General features: G+C 39.9%; 1 protein-coding gene across 13 annotated transcripts in view; it reads left to right on the top strand.

Annotated features, from left to right (window-relative positions):
• The window catches only part of TSNARE1 (t-SNARE domain containing 1), a 511254-nt gene that overhangs the window by 440389 nt on the left and 52740 nt on the right, over positions 1-18125 (top strand). For all 13 annotated transcript variants that reach the window (XM_061995192.1, XM_061995197.1, XM_061995196.1 and 10 more), the window contains one exon: positions 6886-7001. In XM_061995192.1, coding sequence (XP_061851176.1) covers positions 6886-6981 — 96 coding nt within the window. In that variant the 3' untranslated portion in view covers positions 6982-7001. The remainder of the gene's footprint in view (positions 1-6885; positions 7002-18125) is intronic.

Genomic DNA, 18125 nt, shown 5'->3' with positions numbered 1-18125 from the left:
TCAAGGTGGGTTTTCATTGCCCAACATAGGCCCTTAAAAGGACCTGACCTGATAACTGGAGGCTGTTATTGTGTGGTTTCTGAATTCAGACATTTTGGGGTTTTCTTTGCTGCATGGGTTTGCAGGAAATAAATCTCCATTGCAGATAAACCTTCAATGTTTTCTTTGCTTGAACAGTAGAATTGTACTTTCAGAAGTCCTCATAACCCTGGCTCTGTTTAAACTTGTGCATAATTCATTTGGGTAGGTAAAAATTAGTAAACTTACTCAGTATTTTGGATTAAGTATAGAGTAGCCTTTATGCTTGCTTACCATAATAAACTATGTAAGAAAGGGTGCCTGAAAAATGGATCTCCTTTCCTTGAAGACAAGTTCTTGCCCATACAACCTAACTGAAAAGCATAGAGTATGCCAAGTGCTTATATTATTTGGCACTGCAAGAGAGAAGGACAGAGACACATGATCTTGGTTTAACCATCTTGGGAAATGCTCTTTCTCTGCTGTCGTCATCCTTATCCTAGTCAAAGGGCTAAGAACAGGGAAAAATGGAATAAGAAAATGTGATATTGATCAGACCAGTTTAGCTAATGATATCAACCTGCCCAAAGTTTTGGTCCTAAAGGAGTCTTAGGAAATGCCACAACCATGGAGTTGTTGCCCATGTCTCTACTCTGAAGCAATGTCAGATGTTCTGACCTTCCCAGAATAGGGTAGCTTTTCGAGTACAGATCCCTGCCTTAACTAAAATGCCTGTTTCTAGGGTTTTTCAGCACTTTAGTAGAGCCAGCTGTGAAATCTTGACCTTCCTGCCTTGCAGTATATGGTCTAGCCAATCCACAGAGGGTAGAGAAGCATGACGCTGCTTTTCTATAAGTAAATCAAACGTTTATTGGTTTGACTCTTTTTTTTCTCTTCTGTATAAGTACTAGAAAAACAGTTCATTCTGATCTCTTCTATTATTTATGCTTTACCTGAGATACCTCTTGAATCCTTGGCAAGAAAACGTTTCTTTCCTCCTTGTAACTGCATTTGCTTAGGAATTTCCAAGATGAAATTTGCTTTTCTGGGCCTGGGGCTGTCATGGGCTTTAATAGTTTTTAATTACTTAGTTATCTATTGTGACATAATTAAAATGTCTTTCATCATTTCAGATTTCACCCCCAAGAAACAAATATCTTCCAGGCTGTAAAATATGACTTGCAGCTTCTTTTTATGAAACAATGAGGGAAAGGTTTCTTCCAGGCTCAGTCACATCCAGTTTGTCTCTTAGTAGAAAGTGTTTCTCAGCTGTGTCCCTAAATAGCCTGGCTTGTTCCTTCCCTGCTTTTCACTCCTATTTCACGAATGTGTTCAAAGAATCCTTGTCAGGATGAAAATATAACTTTACCCATACTATTTTACTTAAAAAAACCCCTTGAAACCCTAGCAAAAATAACTGTTCAAAAGTCATTGCTTCTACTACAGGATTAGGGTTGGGGTTCCTTTTTTTGTCCTGTTATTTCACCTTGGGAAAATTTGTACAATGAAAATAGATGAGCTTCAATGTAATCAACCAATTCAAAGTGTTATGGGAAATAGGCTTACAACAAGCTGGGACAGAGCTATGAAACCAGAGCAGTACAACAGCCTACCATTCCAGGTTCAAAATTAGCTAATATAATTAAAATGAAACCAGATAGTGCTGCTTATAATTATTTCTCATGTGTTTTCTAGTAGAAGATAATGCTTTCTGGTAGCTTTAAACTTTTCCCAAATTCAGCCTGAAATTTTGCTTAATGTCTTGATTTCTCTCTCCCTCTTTAGATATTCATTTTAAGTGAGAGTTAACGGCAGCCAATGTTTTCCAAAATGGAGCTTTAGGAAGCATATTTCCCTAGGAGGAATGTGCTTTTTAGGAGGTTTTGTTCTATTCTAGTGCTTCCTCTATGTGGCAATTTAACAGAGGGAAAAAAATGGAGAAAAAAAAACCCATAGTTTTTTGTCTCCAGGAGTGTTTGGTCAAACCTCCAAATGTCTGGAAGAAAAACCGAACACTATTCCCACAGATTTTCTTGATGCTTCTTAAGAATAGAGTAGAACAACCCCAAAATTCAGTTTATACCAAGAGTATACTTCAACTGTTGATATCTCTGCTGTGATAATAGTCCTAGATGTAGCTTTTCTTTGGTTAAGCAACAAATATGATTCAATTACAAATAGAAGGTGCTGGGCAAAAATATCTTACAATTGCTTCTGAAAGCAGTTGTGGATGTTGGTTGCAGGAGCTAAGAGGAGTCACACTGGCTGTGTAGAGGCCAGGAAAGTCAAGGATAATAGGGAATAGCAATTTAACATATAAGGTGAAAGAAAGATCTTCAGCAGTTGAAGGAGAAAGAGCTGGAAAAAGATGAGTGAAATCAACTGTGGATTAGTCGGATGCGTGGGAAATGCTGTGAAAATGCAAAGCTCCCTGAAGAATTATGTCATGAAATAAATGATTCATTTTACAGGCAGTTAGGTTATTTGATTTTTTTGGTTTGTTTTTTATTTTATCCTTAAACTTTCTGTGACTATTCTGAGACTACTAGTTTTAGGGTAGAAACCTGACAGTGTCTGTCTCAGAGCAGCAGAGAGCTTCCCTTGGTGAGAAATGAGACCACTACAGGTTTATAAAGGGTTTACCATTTCCATCGAAGTCTAGTTTAATATTAATTCAAATGATGTCCTCATTAATCACATTTTTTCTTCTTTTTTTTCTTTGGAGAATTATTATTCATTTGAAATCAGCTACATTTCCACCTTTGTCATATTTATCCACTTCCTTGGCTTAAAATGGACATAAACCCATCATTGCCACTGATATTTGGGATGGAAAGCATTAATTGTATGATTCTGCTGTCATAGAACTCACATGGGAAAATTAGAGTGTTAGTTATAAGTGAAATGTTTGCATTGTCTCACGTGAACATGGCTTTGAATGAACGTAGAATCATAGAATGGTAGTGGTTGGAAAGCACCTTTAGAAATCATTCAGTCCAATTCCCCTGCAGAAACAGGTCCATGTAGATCAGGTCATACAGGAACATGTACAGGCAGGTCTTGAAGACCTCCAAGGAAGAAGCCTCCACACCCTCCCTGGGCAGCCTGGGCCAGGGCTCCCTCACCTCACAGTGAAAAAGTTTTTTCTTAATATTTAAATGGAACTTTTTGTGTTCCAGCTTCATCCCATCACCCCTTGTCCTGTTGCTGGATACTACAGAAAAAAGAGATGCCCCAATCTCTTGACACCCACCATTTAGATATTGGTGAATATTAATGGGACCTCCCTCAGTCTCCTCTTCTCCAGACTAAACAGCCCCAGTTACTGCAGCCTTTCCTCACAAGGAAGATGCTCCAGTCCCCTGATCATCTTGGTGGCCCTGCACTGGCCTCTCTGCAGCACTTCCCTGTCCCTCTTGAGCTGAGGAGCCCAGAAGTGGACACAGGACTCCAGATGAGGCCTCACCAGGGCAGAGTAGAGGGGGAGCAGAACCTCCCTTGACGTGCTGGCCACACTCTTCTTGATGTATCCCAGGCTGCCATTGGCTTCTTGCCCACGAGGGCACATTGCTGGCTCATGTTTAGTTTATTATCAACCAGCACTCCCAGGTCTCTCTCTGCAGAGCTGCTCTTCAGCAGTTTGACCCCCAGCCTGTGCTGGTGCAGGGGGTTGTTCCTTCCCAGCTGCAGGACTCTGCCCTTGTCCTTGTTGAACCTCATGAGGTTCCTCTGTGCCCAGCTCTCCAGCCAGTCGAGATCCCACTGAATGGCAGCACAGAAAATGCCAAGAAAATTTTAGTAGATAAGTAACATTTGTAAACTTCTGTGAAGTACATAACATAATAATTATCCATTTGCTGAATAAGGCAGAGATTGTGCTTGGCAAAGGGGAAAAAACACTAACTGTACATACATACCTGGGAACCTAAACTGTAGTACTTCCTACTTGCCGAGGGCTGAAATTTATGATACTGATGTACTTCCAGTGTGTGCTGGTGCTTTGAGTTATTAAAGACATAGACATGTATTTCATTTTTTCTCTCATCTTTCCTCAAGAATGACAGTAGTGATATTGAGACACTGTTTATAGTTTCAATTTTCAGTTCAGATTCTGCTCATCTAGACCAGAGATAGTATCCAAAGTTTGTTATATGTAATATTGGTATGAATGCTGGTTATTATTGTGTATTTATGTAATACTCAGATGAGAGAGAGCCCATATCATGGTCTGCAGGTCCTATATGGTAAACAGAACGATCTATTTGATCTGCTCTGTGCTAACATCTTCTTGCTCTGATAAGGACAGGGAGTGGATCATAAGAACTCACCAAACCACAGGCTTGCAAACTCCATGGGATGTTAAGTCATATGGGAAAAGATGCTTCTGTAGCCTTTCCAGAAACAATGTGGTATCCATACCTTGAGGGGAACTGCTGCCTTTTGCTTATATATCAGTAGTTTTCCACCTAAATGACAAAAAGCAGCTGGAGCATACAGCCACTCTTTCTTAGTGTGTGTAGAAAAGGTTGCGTGATCAGGCAGGACTCAGGAGTTGTGTTTCTACTGCTCCTCCAGCATGTGGAAATTTATTACTGGAGACTAAAGTGACTCAAAGAACTGAACATTTTCCTTATTGAAATATAAAGGAAAGAAAGAACTAGGATTTAACAGGAGAATCCTGCAACAGATTATATGACTGTGACGGACAGTAATAATCCACTCAGAGATGTAAACAGAGCAGGAATCATTATCCTGACTTACCAGCCAGGATAAGGTCATAAAATATGAAACAAACACTGGAATAAAGGCTTGGCTGCACCTCTTCTACCCTCTGATTAGTCTGTTAGTCTCTTTATGATTCAGTTTTATGTTTGTTTATGTTAGTTAAAGAACAAGAAAAAAAAGGAAGGCAGGGGAAGAGACCACGTAAAGTCCAAAATAAGAGTGAAGAGGACTTTGCAATGCTACAAATAGCAAAACAAGGGAATCTCTCTGCAACGAGACTGATGGAAAAGTCATCTGAAATGATATCTATACAGTCATTGAAACTCTCAGTAGGAACATTTGAGAATGCGACTGGAAGCTAAATGACCCATTAGCATCCTCTGCTGACCAAACAAAGGCTCTAACGTTTTGGAAGTGGAGGAGGACAAGTTTTAAGCAGCTGTTTCCTGATTTCACTTGGAGTTGATCAAGGTTGAGAGAGGATGCTGTAGTAGAACTACTGCTTTATGCACTCAACTTTCCTAATGTGTTGTAGTTACCCCTCTGGAAGAGAAGCCTGCAAGTGCAGAGCCACTATGAAGAAACATCACTTTGTGGGTGAAATAAATCCTTAGAGACATAGCCCTGTATTCTTCCCCAGCAGTCACAAGAAACTGATTGAAAGTAATGAGCAAATGGGTGCCTTCAAGTAAGATTTGGGGGAGAAAAATGTCTCCATACACACATTCTTTCCTAGAATACCTGACCAGAAAAAATCCTTCTTAACATGTGCACATGGAATGATAGATTTAAAGCACCTATTTTTTTTTCCAAACCCAATGAAAATATTTCTGTGTAACTGCAAAGCAAATGGAGAGCTGAAATGAATCACTGATTATCTGCTGTGGAGGTAGGATAATGCAGAGTTTCAATTTGTTAAAACATGATAACCAGGGAATCCACACTTTAATAAGAACCACCAGTGTGATTGCTGATTGATTCTGGAGGAGAGGACAGGTCATATATCACAGTTCCCTGCTGGAAGTGCCTCTCCAGCCCTGCACAGGGGAATGGATGAATCCTGAGAGGGTTACAAGGGAAGGAAGCACTGGAGCATTGATGGAAGAGATGAGTCTCTGTCACTTGCAGTGTCAGAGGCCAAAATAGCTTGAGAACTGTGACTCTATGGGAAATGCCGTTCAGCAGGGAGAGGTGTAAACCGGTTAGGAAGAGATTTGAAGCAGACTTGGAGGGCTGATTACAGCAGTTAGGGAAAGAAAGGGAAGAATGGATAGCAGCAGTAATGTTAACATAATCTCTTTTGCTTCAGTTATAAGAAAGGTAAAGAACTGGACAAATGCAATGGATTTATCAAGTCAGGTTGGTGTTATCAAGTCTAGTGGTTGGAGGACTGGTTGATCTGATCTCAAGGAAAATGTCTGAGCTAACTCTGTTTCATTGGAGTTAATTCTTTTGGGTGTGTACGTTGAGTAAGAGGATTACTGACACTGCAGGATCATGGAAACACCCTTCTTCTAATCCATCCAGAAGGGAGGAAGAGGAATTGAACTATCTACAAAAGATCTTACAAGGGAACAAACAACACTATGTCCAGGGATGTCACAGGAATGCTGATGAGTTTAGGCAGAAACAGTCATCAAAATTAAAACCTGGTAGAATATCTTTTACCATATCTTAATTTGAACGAAATTAGGGTAGTTAATGCTGGAGTTACATTTACTTACCTTCTAAATGGCCTGACTTATTGGTTGGCTAAATTTCATTGCACTGCAGGGTGGAGAGAGACCTCTTTATCGACAGTCTTCTCCTGGCAGCCAGAAAGCAGAACCAAACTGAACAGCCATACTCACACCCAGCCTTCCAAGCACAGTCAGGAAAATTAGTGTGGCACAATGATTTAAGCAGGAAAAAAGTAGTGTAAATAAGGTGTTTGTATTTAAGTGGGATTTTCATTGTAAAGGATGAACCTGGATTGTCTAGAAGGATGAGTCAGTACAAAACAAATAGCCAAATTCTCCGTGTTATATCGACCTGTTTCCAACAGTCCTACCAGTGGGAAAATAGCAACATTGCTTCATGGATTTAATCTCCATCTTCCCATTAAACTTCCATGTATTTATTTCTTTGTCTTTCTCCATTTAGCTACGAGCCAGGAAGATGAAGTGCTGCCTTCTCTCTGTCGCATTGGCTGTCCTGCTGTTCATTGTCATAATCATCACGGTCTCGGTCAAGCACTGATCTGGCTGCAGTTTCCACAGGTAAAGCTCTTTAACTAAGACCTTTACTGGGAGACAGTTTAGGAGGCTGATTATAGTAAACAAAATCTTAGCTTGAAGATTCAAGTCTGGCCTATGAAAGTGATTTCCTTTAAAGGATATTTGAGCTCAGAAAAAACATCTGTAGTGGATCCTTCAACATAAGCCAAGGAGATGTTCAAACAAAACATCTCATTACTCTTTTCTGTGCTGTTTGTGTTGCCTTTGATTTTACATGTATCTCATAGAATAATAGAATCACAGAATGGTAGGGGATGGAAGGGACCTTTAGAGATCATCCAGTTCAACCCCCCTGCAGAAGCAGCGCCCACCTAGATCATGTCCAATTGAGGAAGGTCTCAGAGCTATTTAATGAATCCCAAATCCACATGAAACAGTGATGCTGAACCTCAGCCTGAAGCAGAGTCAGAGGCAATCCAGCATCCCACAGATATGCTGAGATGTTCCAAAGTGTACTTACCCTCTGAGATCTTCCAGAGACCTTGGAGACAAGCCTTCTAGAGGAAGACAAGCAACTGTAGATTGTAGTACAGATGAAAATAAAAGTAACTTTCCAGTGATCTTTGCCCTGGATCCAGCTCTAAAGGTAATACTGATCTGTAGTAAGGTTACTGGGCTTTAACCTTAGTGAGATAAGCGAGACATCAAAGCAACTTTCTCTCACTAGTCAAGTTTAAGTTATAGTATGTTTTCTGTCTAAAGAATCCACGTCAAATGTAAAGCGAAAGACACAAAAGAAGTTTATATTTTCCTCTTTTTTTGGCTTCATTATCCTAGGATTATTCATTATTCATACTCCTTTATTCATAAGTTATTTTTTATAACCTCTGTAATACAAAGTATTTCTGTGTGTGTGTTTCTTTAGAAGGTCACTAGGCCATTACTCAAGGAAAGATGATCAAATCAGATTTGCAGAATTTCTACCACTCAAAGGGCTCTGGCACTCCAGGTCTGTGTGCCTGCTGCCCCAGCAGAGTGAAAGTGAGAACAGAGTCTCAGTGAGACTTTTCCTGCAGACAGCAAGTAGGAACCCTGAGGCAAAAAGTGATGGAGAGTGGGAACAAGTTTTGGTTGAGAGACCTCTCATGTCCCACAGAAAATTGCATAAAGCATCTATAAGTCCCATACTTCATAGATACTGCATTATACCAAGGCTCACTGGGACCTTATACAGTAATTTAAGTGAAGATTTGTCAGCCTGAATTGTCCTCTGGAGCTACCCTAGAACAAGCAGGAAGGATTGACAGATTTTGTTTGTTGTTTTGTTTTACAAGAGTTCAGTTTTACTTGGCAATCCTATCCTTCCACCTGAGGATGAAGTCATTGCCCTCTAATGTACCTTCTCTCCACATCATGCTTTGAACTGAAACTAGCAGGTGTTGCTTTAAAACACTGATAGGCAAATCTTCACTTAAGGTATATTTAAGCTTTGGAACTCCTTCTGATATAACAATGTGGATGTTAAAACTTTGGTGCAAGAAGAAATTGTTCAAATCCATGAAAGAAAAAGATCTGTTGAAGGATGTCATGTACCATCCCACTGATTTTGAGTGAGGATTATCATAAGCCTTACATTACTACTAGGAGAAATAGCTGTCAATATTTTTCTACACTTGCATGCTTACTAAGGTGTTTGGCCAGCACTGAAGTGAGGACAATATGAGTGTGATAGAGCTTTGGATTGATTAAATATGGATGTTCTCATGGCACACACACAGACACAGAGATATATATATACATATATAGACGTTCTACATATATTTTTATCCCTCTTATTATTTTTATCCCTGCTTATGAGTGCAGATAGTGTTCTGTCCTGCTGATTTAAAACTAGAGTAACTACAGTATTTTTAGTTGCATTACTCTGGTTTTACTCTAGATTAGTCTGGTTTGAAAATGTGATCCATCTTGATAATCTATAATATGATAAAATGTCTTTTATGTATAGTTAAATGTTCCTGTCTACTAGAAATCACAAATCTTATCAACACTTGACTACATCTAGACACATTTTTATGTAAATTGCTTAAGTGGAGAAAGTCAGAGAACCAAAATATTCTTACAGTAAAACTCCTTTGGAATAATAGAGTTTATCTTCTGTTGAGAGCGCCATATCTTGAGGGAAGTGAACCTAGAGATACTTCATGAAAGCCCTAGGAAAAACATAATGCCCTACTTCTCATCATCACTTGTGAAACTAATTATTAAGCTCCTAAAACACGAGTTACTCTCCAGCAGGATCTATGGAGGCAAAGCCTGCTTTGGTTTATATTGGAATGAATATGCTTTCTGATCATTATAAACTGTTCTTAATGTAAGTTGGCTTCTACATGGTGTGCAGCAGATAAGATTTCTGGAACAGAATGTTTTTGGAATCTCCATGTCCCAGTGAATGGTTTTTTTCTGCTCTGAATTGCAATGGGAATGGAATTCAAAACATCAGAGGATTTGAAGTTTCCTCTACCTCAACAAACAGTTCCATATAAAACTGTCTTATATACTGGGTTTTAATGTGTAACAGCTCTACATGACCATTCAGAGAAAGCAAAGGGAAGAAGGCAAACTAAGGAACCAGTTACAAAATGCTCTGATTGGCACAGGGCATGTAACTGAATAAAATCCCCAGTTTAATTATTACTGGACCGAGCTTCCATTTAACATGTCATCAAAGAGTTTGCTCTGTGCTGGATCAGTAAGGAGACAAAAGAAACTGCACCAGCCACTCTATTGAAATCATTGAAGTCTGCTTTACATGATGCTCAAGGTCAGCTTCTTTAGCTTTCATGAGTGCACCCACAATAAGAAATAGGAAGGTCACTATTCAGTTAAGGAAATGATGCTGTTAGTATCTATGATCACTAAAGACTGTTGTGATCATTAACATATAAAGTCTCTCTCCTGTTTTTTTGTTTCTCCTGTTTCTATTTTTGCAATAATGATCCTGATTCAACAGTTCTCAAAAGCAACAAAACCAAAGCACTTCTCTTTCCCCAACACAAGCCTAATTCAGATAGACAAGCCCATTCCTTTCATTGGAAAAGTCACTTTATGAATCTTGAAAATTCAAAACTCCTTTTTTTTCCCCTGCAAGTTTCTTCAGCAGTGGTGGCATCATTGGCTGCTGGCTCAGTGTGTGCAGGGAGACCAGGTGTTCAGGAGCTCTCTGAGCCTTGACTTCTGCTTGTCTAAGCCCTTGCCATAAGTATGTCACTGCTCCCTTGGGGCAGTTTTGTTTAGCAGAGAGAGAGAAGAGCATCTATGGGGGATGCAGAGAAACTCCTGAGGACTTATGTCTGTATGTTTGTTTGTTTGTTGGCACCTGAGGATAATAGCCCAGGAACCTTTGAGTCACATTACTCATGTTTTAGCAACGCTGCAGCTGCTCTTTTTGCTTTTATGACACAATATCAGTAACCATTTAAAAGGACAGTATCACAGTCTGAAGAGATCCCTGCTTTAAACTGTGTTTCTATAGAGTGAAGATTTCTTAGCCTAGATATCCCTTCTATGTTCTTCTTTTGACTAATTTGGATGACTACACAACTACACAAAGTGATAACCAGGACTGTTGGTATCCTAAGTCTTAAGTATGCTCTATAGAAAAAAAAGAGGTGACAAATTGTGATGCTACATGTATTTGGTGATTGGAAAATATGCTTTCCAATGACAACTGAACTACTTCAATCTAGTCAGCCAAAAAAAGAAAGAACAAAGAGTGACTTGACTATTCTGTGCCCTTTTCTTGGAAGAAAACATTGCAGCAGAACATTCCTTGCCCATTTACAAGACAGACATCAGTCAGACACAGATTACTGGACTGAGAACATAGACTTGTTATAGAGATTCCTTAGAACCTATGGAATGACTATTCTTTGTAGCCTTAGAATCTGTAAGAGCCCACAAGAGTGAAGCAGTGTTTCCCTTATTGGTAGCTGATGCAATGGTTGACAGTGATGCTCAACTGTGGAAGAGTGAAGTGTACAAGTAATCATTCAGTAGAATATTCTCTTAGCCCTCAATGACCTTATGAAGCTTATTGATATGGGAAGTAGTTCTTTACTCTTCAACATCCAGTGATTAACTCCTATCTTATTAATTAGACCAGTTGCATTTTGTACTAGCTTAAACTTTTAAAATGTGAAAAATCCTGAGTAAGGAGTTCCATTCTGATTACAGCCAACAAGTAACCTTATTATACAGCTAAAAATCTATCATGGCTAGAATTTACAGCTAAAAATCTATCTTGGCTAGAATTTCCACAATAGGCTGTAGTCCATATGAAAAAGCAATAACCAGGCTCCAAGTATCTACTTCCTGAATATGCAACTGTCTCATTTTGAATTTAAATTGAATTAATTCTTGTAGAAAACTAGAAAATATTATTTTGATTTGGATTCTTTTTTCCATCCTTTGCAATCAGTTCTCCTTGCCTAATTCATTTACAGGTTCATTATGTGGTTAAATGTTTTCTGTAAGCTGACCAATGAGGACAGCTGTCTTTGGTGTTTGTTTTTTCCTTACTTATAGACCTTAACTTTTTTTGCACTAGGGTTGGCTTTTTTCAGTGCCTTATGTACTAAGGTGTCTCTGCTGTACTTCTGCTTCCTTGCAATGCAGCAGGAATCATAAAACCTGTACTTGTAGTCACTGTGTGTGCTTGGAGGAATGTTCTTTCAAGGGATGTGGTTCAGGGAAGTAAAGAGTATATCCACCTAAGAGTTTTAAACCTCCAAGTTTGAAACCAGAACAGCTGAATAGCTTCCTGCAAAATGACCTCAGCCCCATCATGAATGCTACACCTTTCCCTCATAGCAGCAGATGAACAGGTAGAGCATGAAGTACCACATGGAGCCAGCAGGAAGCTCTTCGAAGACGTATCACATCAATAACCCATCAACAAATGCAATCTGAGTCCATAGCTGTCGAGGTCATGAGGACTGTAGGTGAAAGACTGACAAGTGGCTTTGTGGTACTTGGCATTTACAGTAGTGTGCTTGTCTCCTTCTCAGCAGGAGACAAGTGTAGGTACCCTCGCCTGATATACACAATAACAATTCTGACATTTGCCCAGTGCATCCCTTTCCTTGCAAAGTCAGTTTGTAAAAGCACTGAGCAATTCTACTGGGTGTTGATAATGCAGTAATTCAACCTAGTCAACATTGTAAATAAGGGGAAATCAGGCAGGTTGGTTTCATGGTATTGCTTTTGCCTTTAAATTGATATCACAGGGCTGGCTTTACTTAATGTCTCTCTTTTTACCACACATCTGTATATGGCTTAATAACTACGTGAGTGGTTTCATTTTCAAGCTTGTCTCAATCTCTCAAGCCCTGTAAGGGTCACAATATCTTTGGCAGCTGTCATTCAAATTCTGGAACAATTCCCCCCTCTGCCCTGGCTGTGGCATTTCTGCCATGTTTGCTCTGCAGCACAATCAGGAACCAATAGCTCTGCAATATCCTTCCTGTTTCCTATTTTTTTGAAAAGGTTCCTGCATTTATAGCCAGGTGTCAGTTCTTGTAAACTTGATTCTTGTCTTTCAGTCTGTAATTAATTGCTAGGATCCTGGTATCCTTGCTCAGTTTTTGCCCTTCCAAGATACATCCTGTTTCTACAGTAACTTCCTTGCTTCAAATTTAAACAAGTGAAAAATTTTCACTGATTAATATATAATGGGTCTGGTTTTAAGATATGGCCCAATTTCTTGAATTAGGTAAACATTCATATTCTTGAAAGGCTTTCCTGAGTCCAAGCTGTGATACAAATGTGTAGAAGAAGAAACTTTAAGAGAAAAGAGTCTGCTTTATGCAAAAAATAATCCTTTAATAACAGATCAAGAAAGGCAGAAGTGCCAGGGAATAGGTAGATGAATTTCTAAGTTGTCTGAGTCTCCACCATTTATACACATCTCTTCCAACTCTTTAAACAGGTGAATGTTTTGATGGGATATCACACGATCAGGTTACCGTGATTGAATGCAGTTCAGGTTGACCTTGATTGTTGCACATCTGCATTCTTTTTGGTCTTTATAAGCATCACTTAATGCCAGGTCATTAATTCTACTCTGAAAGAGATCTAAGAGGAGGGAGAATGTATTATGTTGCCTTTGCTTTAGCTCGAGAGTCCACATATAGAAAGTTCTGCAGCTCAATTAATGAGCAGTAACTTGAATATATTGATCTGAATACAAAGTCTGTAGGACTTTTGAGCAGTCAGGCTTAGGTTTCTGCACTGTTTCTTTGCAATTAGTAGGAAAACAGAGCACTCTCACGGAGTGACTGTGCAAAGTGCTGTCTCTTTAGATGGAAGTCTTTGATCTGAGTTTCTCAAAGCAATCTGCAAACATTATTCATGCTTTGTAATGCCTCTAAACTTTAGCTGTGATGACGCACCTCTGAGGACCTGGCACAAGCCACTGACCTTTAACACATTCAGTCTGAACTGCTAGAAACAACATAAAAATGTCCATACTGATGCAGACCAATGCTCTCTGGCCTTGTATATTGTCATTCACAGATAGGGAGAAAGACCACATGAAAAGAAGAATAACAGCTAAAATTGTGGACAGAACCAAGCCATTCCTTTAGGTGCTTAAAATTAAGTTTCTACTTGGAAAAGATTGTTATGAAGTATACATTTAAATCTTTGAATGAATCAGTGGCAAACGTCTTCTTTCCTAGGGATAAGATCATTCCTTCAAGAGTACTGATGTCTGATGGAGTGAGCAGTTGGTGTTTGCAGTATGATTCACATCTCAGAAGGATTCTGAGGTGAAAATCAGTAGCCTCTAGGAGGAAACAGGGTTAAGCACTTTTAAGAGTGACATAGAGTTAAAAACTACTCTCCCATTGCCACTGTTAGCTGACACATTCCATGGGCAGTGCATGAATTATCTACCTCATCAATCTTCCAAAATATATTGAGAGTTTGGTGTTGTGAGAGGGACAGGAATAGAGGAGACTAGCCCAAGGGAATCCATTGTTCATCCTAGTGCCCCTTGGCTCTAGAGCAAGCGGACTTTCAATAATGCCAGTTTGGGAAGGTGTGTGGTTCTTTTTGATAAGGTTAAACCAGCTTAATCTTCCCTGGAGAGCAACTCATCTTGACCTGGGAATAATGGGAAGATGGGTAAGGTTGCTGCTGCCAAGTACAGAGCTCGGTGTGTAAGGGAATAGGAGGTCCTGAGTGGCCAATTCTGTGCTGGCATGTATTGCTCCAACAAAAGCCACAAATTCTGTATGTCATCACAAATTCAGTCTCAGCTGGTTCTGTGATATTTACAGCTTTTGTATGTGAAAGGAAAAGTTGGAAAAGAGATCTCTGGTGCTGGCAAATAGTAAACAGAGCTTCACTTTACTCATAACATTAAAGTACTGTTGTTGTTGGTCTTTTCTTCTGAAGTGATTTAGGAATGAGATCTTAATAAACTTGTTTTTCTGCTGGAACAACACAGCTACTGGAGTTATGGCAATGTTCTGTCTCCAAAATCAGCAGCAGAGACAGAACCTGTGTGTTGCTTCTGTGAACATGCACGCAGTAGTATTACACAGAAGCTCTGAGGACATCAGGTTTTCATGAACTTGGATTTTAAATGTAGCTGCTCTTGAGATGTAAATGTGAAAAAATAGTCTCTTCAGCCAGGAAATTTGTATTGGGTTTTGCATAAATGGAGTTAATTTTCCCCATAGCAGCTCTCATAGTGCTGTGCATTTTACTGGTAGCTAGAAAGGTGTTGATAACACTCCAGTGTTTTGGCTACTGCTGAGTAGTGCTTGCCTCAAAGCTGTCTCTCCAACATTTTGTCACCTTCAAAGGCCAGAAGGCTGGGAGTGGGCAAGATCTTTGGATGAGACATAGACAGAGCTGACCCAAACTGACCAAAGGGATATTCCATGCTGTATGATGTCTGTTCAGCAGTAAAAGCTAAGAGAAAGGAGGAGGAAGGGGGCATTTTTTTTAATTACAATGATTATCTTCCAGAGCAACCACTACATGTACTGATGCCCTGCTTCCTGAGAAGTGGCTGAACATCACCTACTGATGGGAAGCAGAGAATAAATGGTTTGTTTACCTTCACTTCCATGCCCAGCCTTTGTTTTTCTTCATTAAGCTGCCTTTATCTTCACCCACAAGCTCTTTTCCATGTTATATTATCCTCCACCATCCTACCAAAGAGAGGAGTGATAGAGTGGCTTGGTGGGCACCCAGCATCCAGCCAACTTCAGTCCATCACAGAGTCTCACAGGTTTTCTTGGGAATAGGGCAACACATAATCACAGCTAGTCACTAAATGCCAGGATATGATTCTCATTGGTATACAAACTGCTTCAAACTTTTACATGTCTATTATCCTTGGCTGTACTGTCAAAGCAAAGTAATTTTGCATCAGCGTTCTCTCAAACAAAACCTAAAAAGCAGCACAGGGGGATTTCTTCAGTAATAGGGTATTAAAGAAGATGTATTTTGTCAGTTTAGCTAGAGAAACTAGTGTCCCAGCAGGAAAGACTCTGTAGAAGAGCAGTACATCTGTGACTATCTCTTCATGAAGAGATGTGTTTTGATGGCATAGTGTGTCTAGTGTTAGTTGTGCCTCTCAGACTGGTCATGTGCCATGACGTAGATGGGAAGATTTTTCTGCCTCTTCAGTGAATAAAGCTCAAATTCTGTCTTGGGGAACTGCAGCCTAAACAATTTGGTGTTCAACAGGTTGGTGTGCTTTTTAATGCTGTAAGAAAACCATTACAAGTGGTAAAATACACTCACTGAAGTGCTATGCTTTCTCCCAGCTGTTTGCACTGAAGCCCTGGTGGTGGTCAACCTAGTTGGAAGATGGCTTCATCTCATGATGTGCCATACCTTGTTATGTTTTCCTTTGCAACCAAATTACTGCCTCCAAGCAACTGTAATCATAGAATCATAGAATGGTAGAGTTGGAAGGGATCTTTAGAGATCATCTAGACAAAGGTAGAGGGCTTATTCGAGGTTGTTTCTGTGGCTTTCTTTCCTTCCTAAGCCTTCATTAACATGAAAATAAAGAATAAAAAGAAATAGCTAAAAAATCTCATATAGCTTCAGACCTGAATGAGTTATATTGTAATGATTGCCATGTTTTTATTAGCTATCCACCTCCTTGGGTAGATCTTAGAATTATCCACATTTTGGTAATATATACTCTGTTCACTATATAAATAATAAACTCCTAATTGCCTTTATCCCTCTGATGTGAGATTTTCAAACCATCTTTAAAAACAGAATTAGAATTCCACCATACTCAGTGAATATTCTGAAATATCCCTTGTAGTTTCATTAGGCTTTAATAGGAGTTGGGATCTGCTTCACAACAGCCTCTCATTTACAGAATGCCTCAGCTCTCAAAATAGGCTTTTTAGATGTATCTGGAAAAGGAATCTTTCGTCTTTAGCAGTCATTAAAGAAATAATTGTCTTTATTTCCTAAAAAAGCTGCCTGAGAGATTGCTTTTTTACTTCTGAGTTTGGTAAGGAAGTTGCTTAAGCTTTGACAGATTATTAATTCCCCAATTAATAGCTGTATTTTAACATTGGAATGGGCTTTTTCCATTACAGTGTTGGATGGCTTTGCTACATAGTGCATAAACCATTTCATTTCTCTCACAAGTAGGTCATCAGGAATTGCTATGTTGAGGGCATGTACAAAGAGACACCGTTATTTACAACAGTGCATCTCAAATGAATCTTATCATCCCAACTCAGAAGGTGGGCAAAGTTTCTTGTCACTGAAATGATGGGCAAGGTGGAGTGGAGGTAGATAATTTCAATTTTCACTTTACTGTGTTTGATTAAATTACCTCTTGTTAGCTGAATGTGTCTAGCTGTCCATGTACAGCCTGCTGAGAGTGCAGAGTAAAATGCATTAGTTTGATGTCATGTCATCAAAACATGCTAAGAATAACATCCCATCCATTGCTGCTTCTCAGCTGACAAGCAGTAACTCATTAAGCAGCAGTAATTTGATCCCTTCTGATTGTCTGCCTAGTCTTTAGATTAAAAAAAAGCTGTCTCATCTGTGGAATATTTTGAAGGCATCTGCCTTTTCTTCTTAAAGTTTGAGACTTCTAGAGTGCTTACAGAAGTAGAGGCATGCAAAAGCAGTATCTCGAACACAGCTTGCACAGCTTTGAATTGGAAGGACTTTTGGAATCGGGGGTAGAAGAAGGCTTACCCAATTTCAGGCTCTGGTGATAAATGTCCACATTGCACTTTTACTTTTTGGTTGTGCATCTCTAACTCAATAAAAGCCAAACTTCCAAATTGCAAATGCTTTATAGAATCAGGCTGGTAGGGACTTCTAGATGCGAGCTGAGTCACACTCGGGGCTGTGTTTGGTCAGCTCTTGAGCACCTCTGAGGGTGGAGACTTCCCAAACTATCTGAGGAACACATTCCAATGTTTGACCACCCTCACAATGAAAATGAGTTTCTTTCTTATGTAGAAGTGTTAATAGGCAAAAATATGAGCCAGCAATGTGCCCTCGTGGCCAAGAAGCCAATGGCAGCCTGGGATGCATTAAGAAGAGTGTGGGCAGCAGGTCAAGGGATGTTCTTCTCCCCCTCTACTCTGCTGTGGTGAGACCTCATCTGGAGTACTGTGTCCAGCTCTGGGCTCCTCAGCTCAAGAGGGACAGGGAAGTGCTGGAGAGAGGCCAGTGCAGGGCCACCAAGATGATCAGGGGAATGGAACATCTTCCTTACAAGGAAAGGCTGCGGGAATTGGGGCTGTTTAGTCTGGAGAAGAGGAGACTGAGGGGAGATCTTATTAACAGTTATAAATATCTAAAGGGTGGGTGTCAGGAGATTGGGACATCCCTTTTTTCTATAGTAGATAGTAACAGGACAAGGGGTGATGGGATGAAGCTGGAACACAAACAGTTCCACTTAAACATAAGAAAAAACTATTTCACTGTTTCAGTGAGGGAGCCCTGGCCCAGGCTGCCCAGAGGGGTTGTGGAGGCTCCTTCCTTGGAGGTCTTCAAGACTCTCCTGGACATGTTCCTATGTGATCTGATCTAGGTGACCCTGCTTCTGCAGGGGGGTTGGACTGGATGAGCTCTAAAGGTCCCTTCCAACCC

The sequence above is a fragment of the Colius striatus genome, chromosome 4 (genome assembly GCF_028858725.1).
Source record: "Colius striatus isolate bColStr4 chromosome 4, bColStr4.1.hap1, whole genome shotgun sequence".
Lineage (NCBI taxonomy): Eukaryota > Metazoa > Chordata > Aves > Coliiformes > Coliidae > Colius > Colius striatus.
Note: the sequence above shows the minus strand (reverse complement) of the source record. Positions and strands in the feature narration are given on the sequence as shown.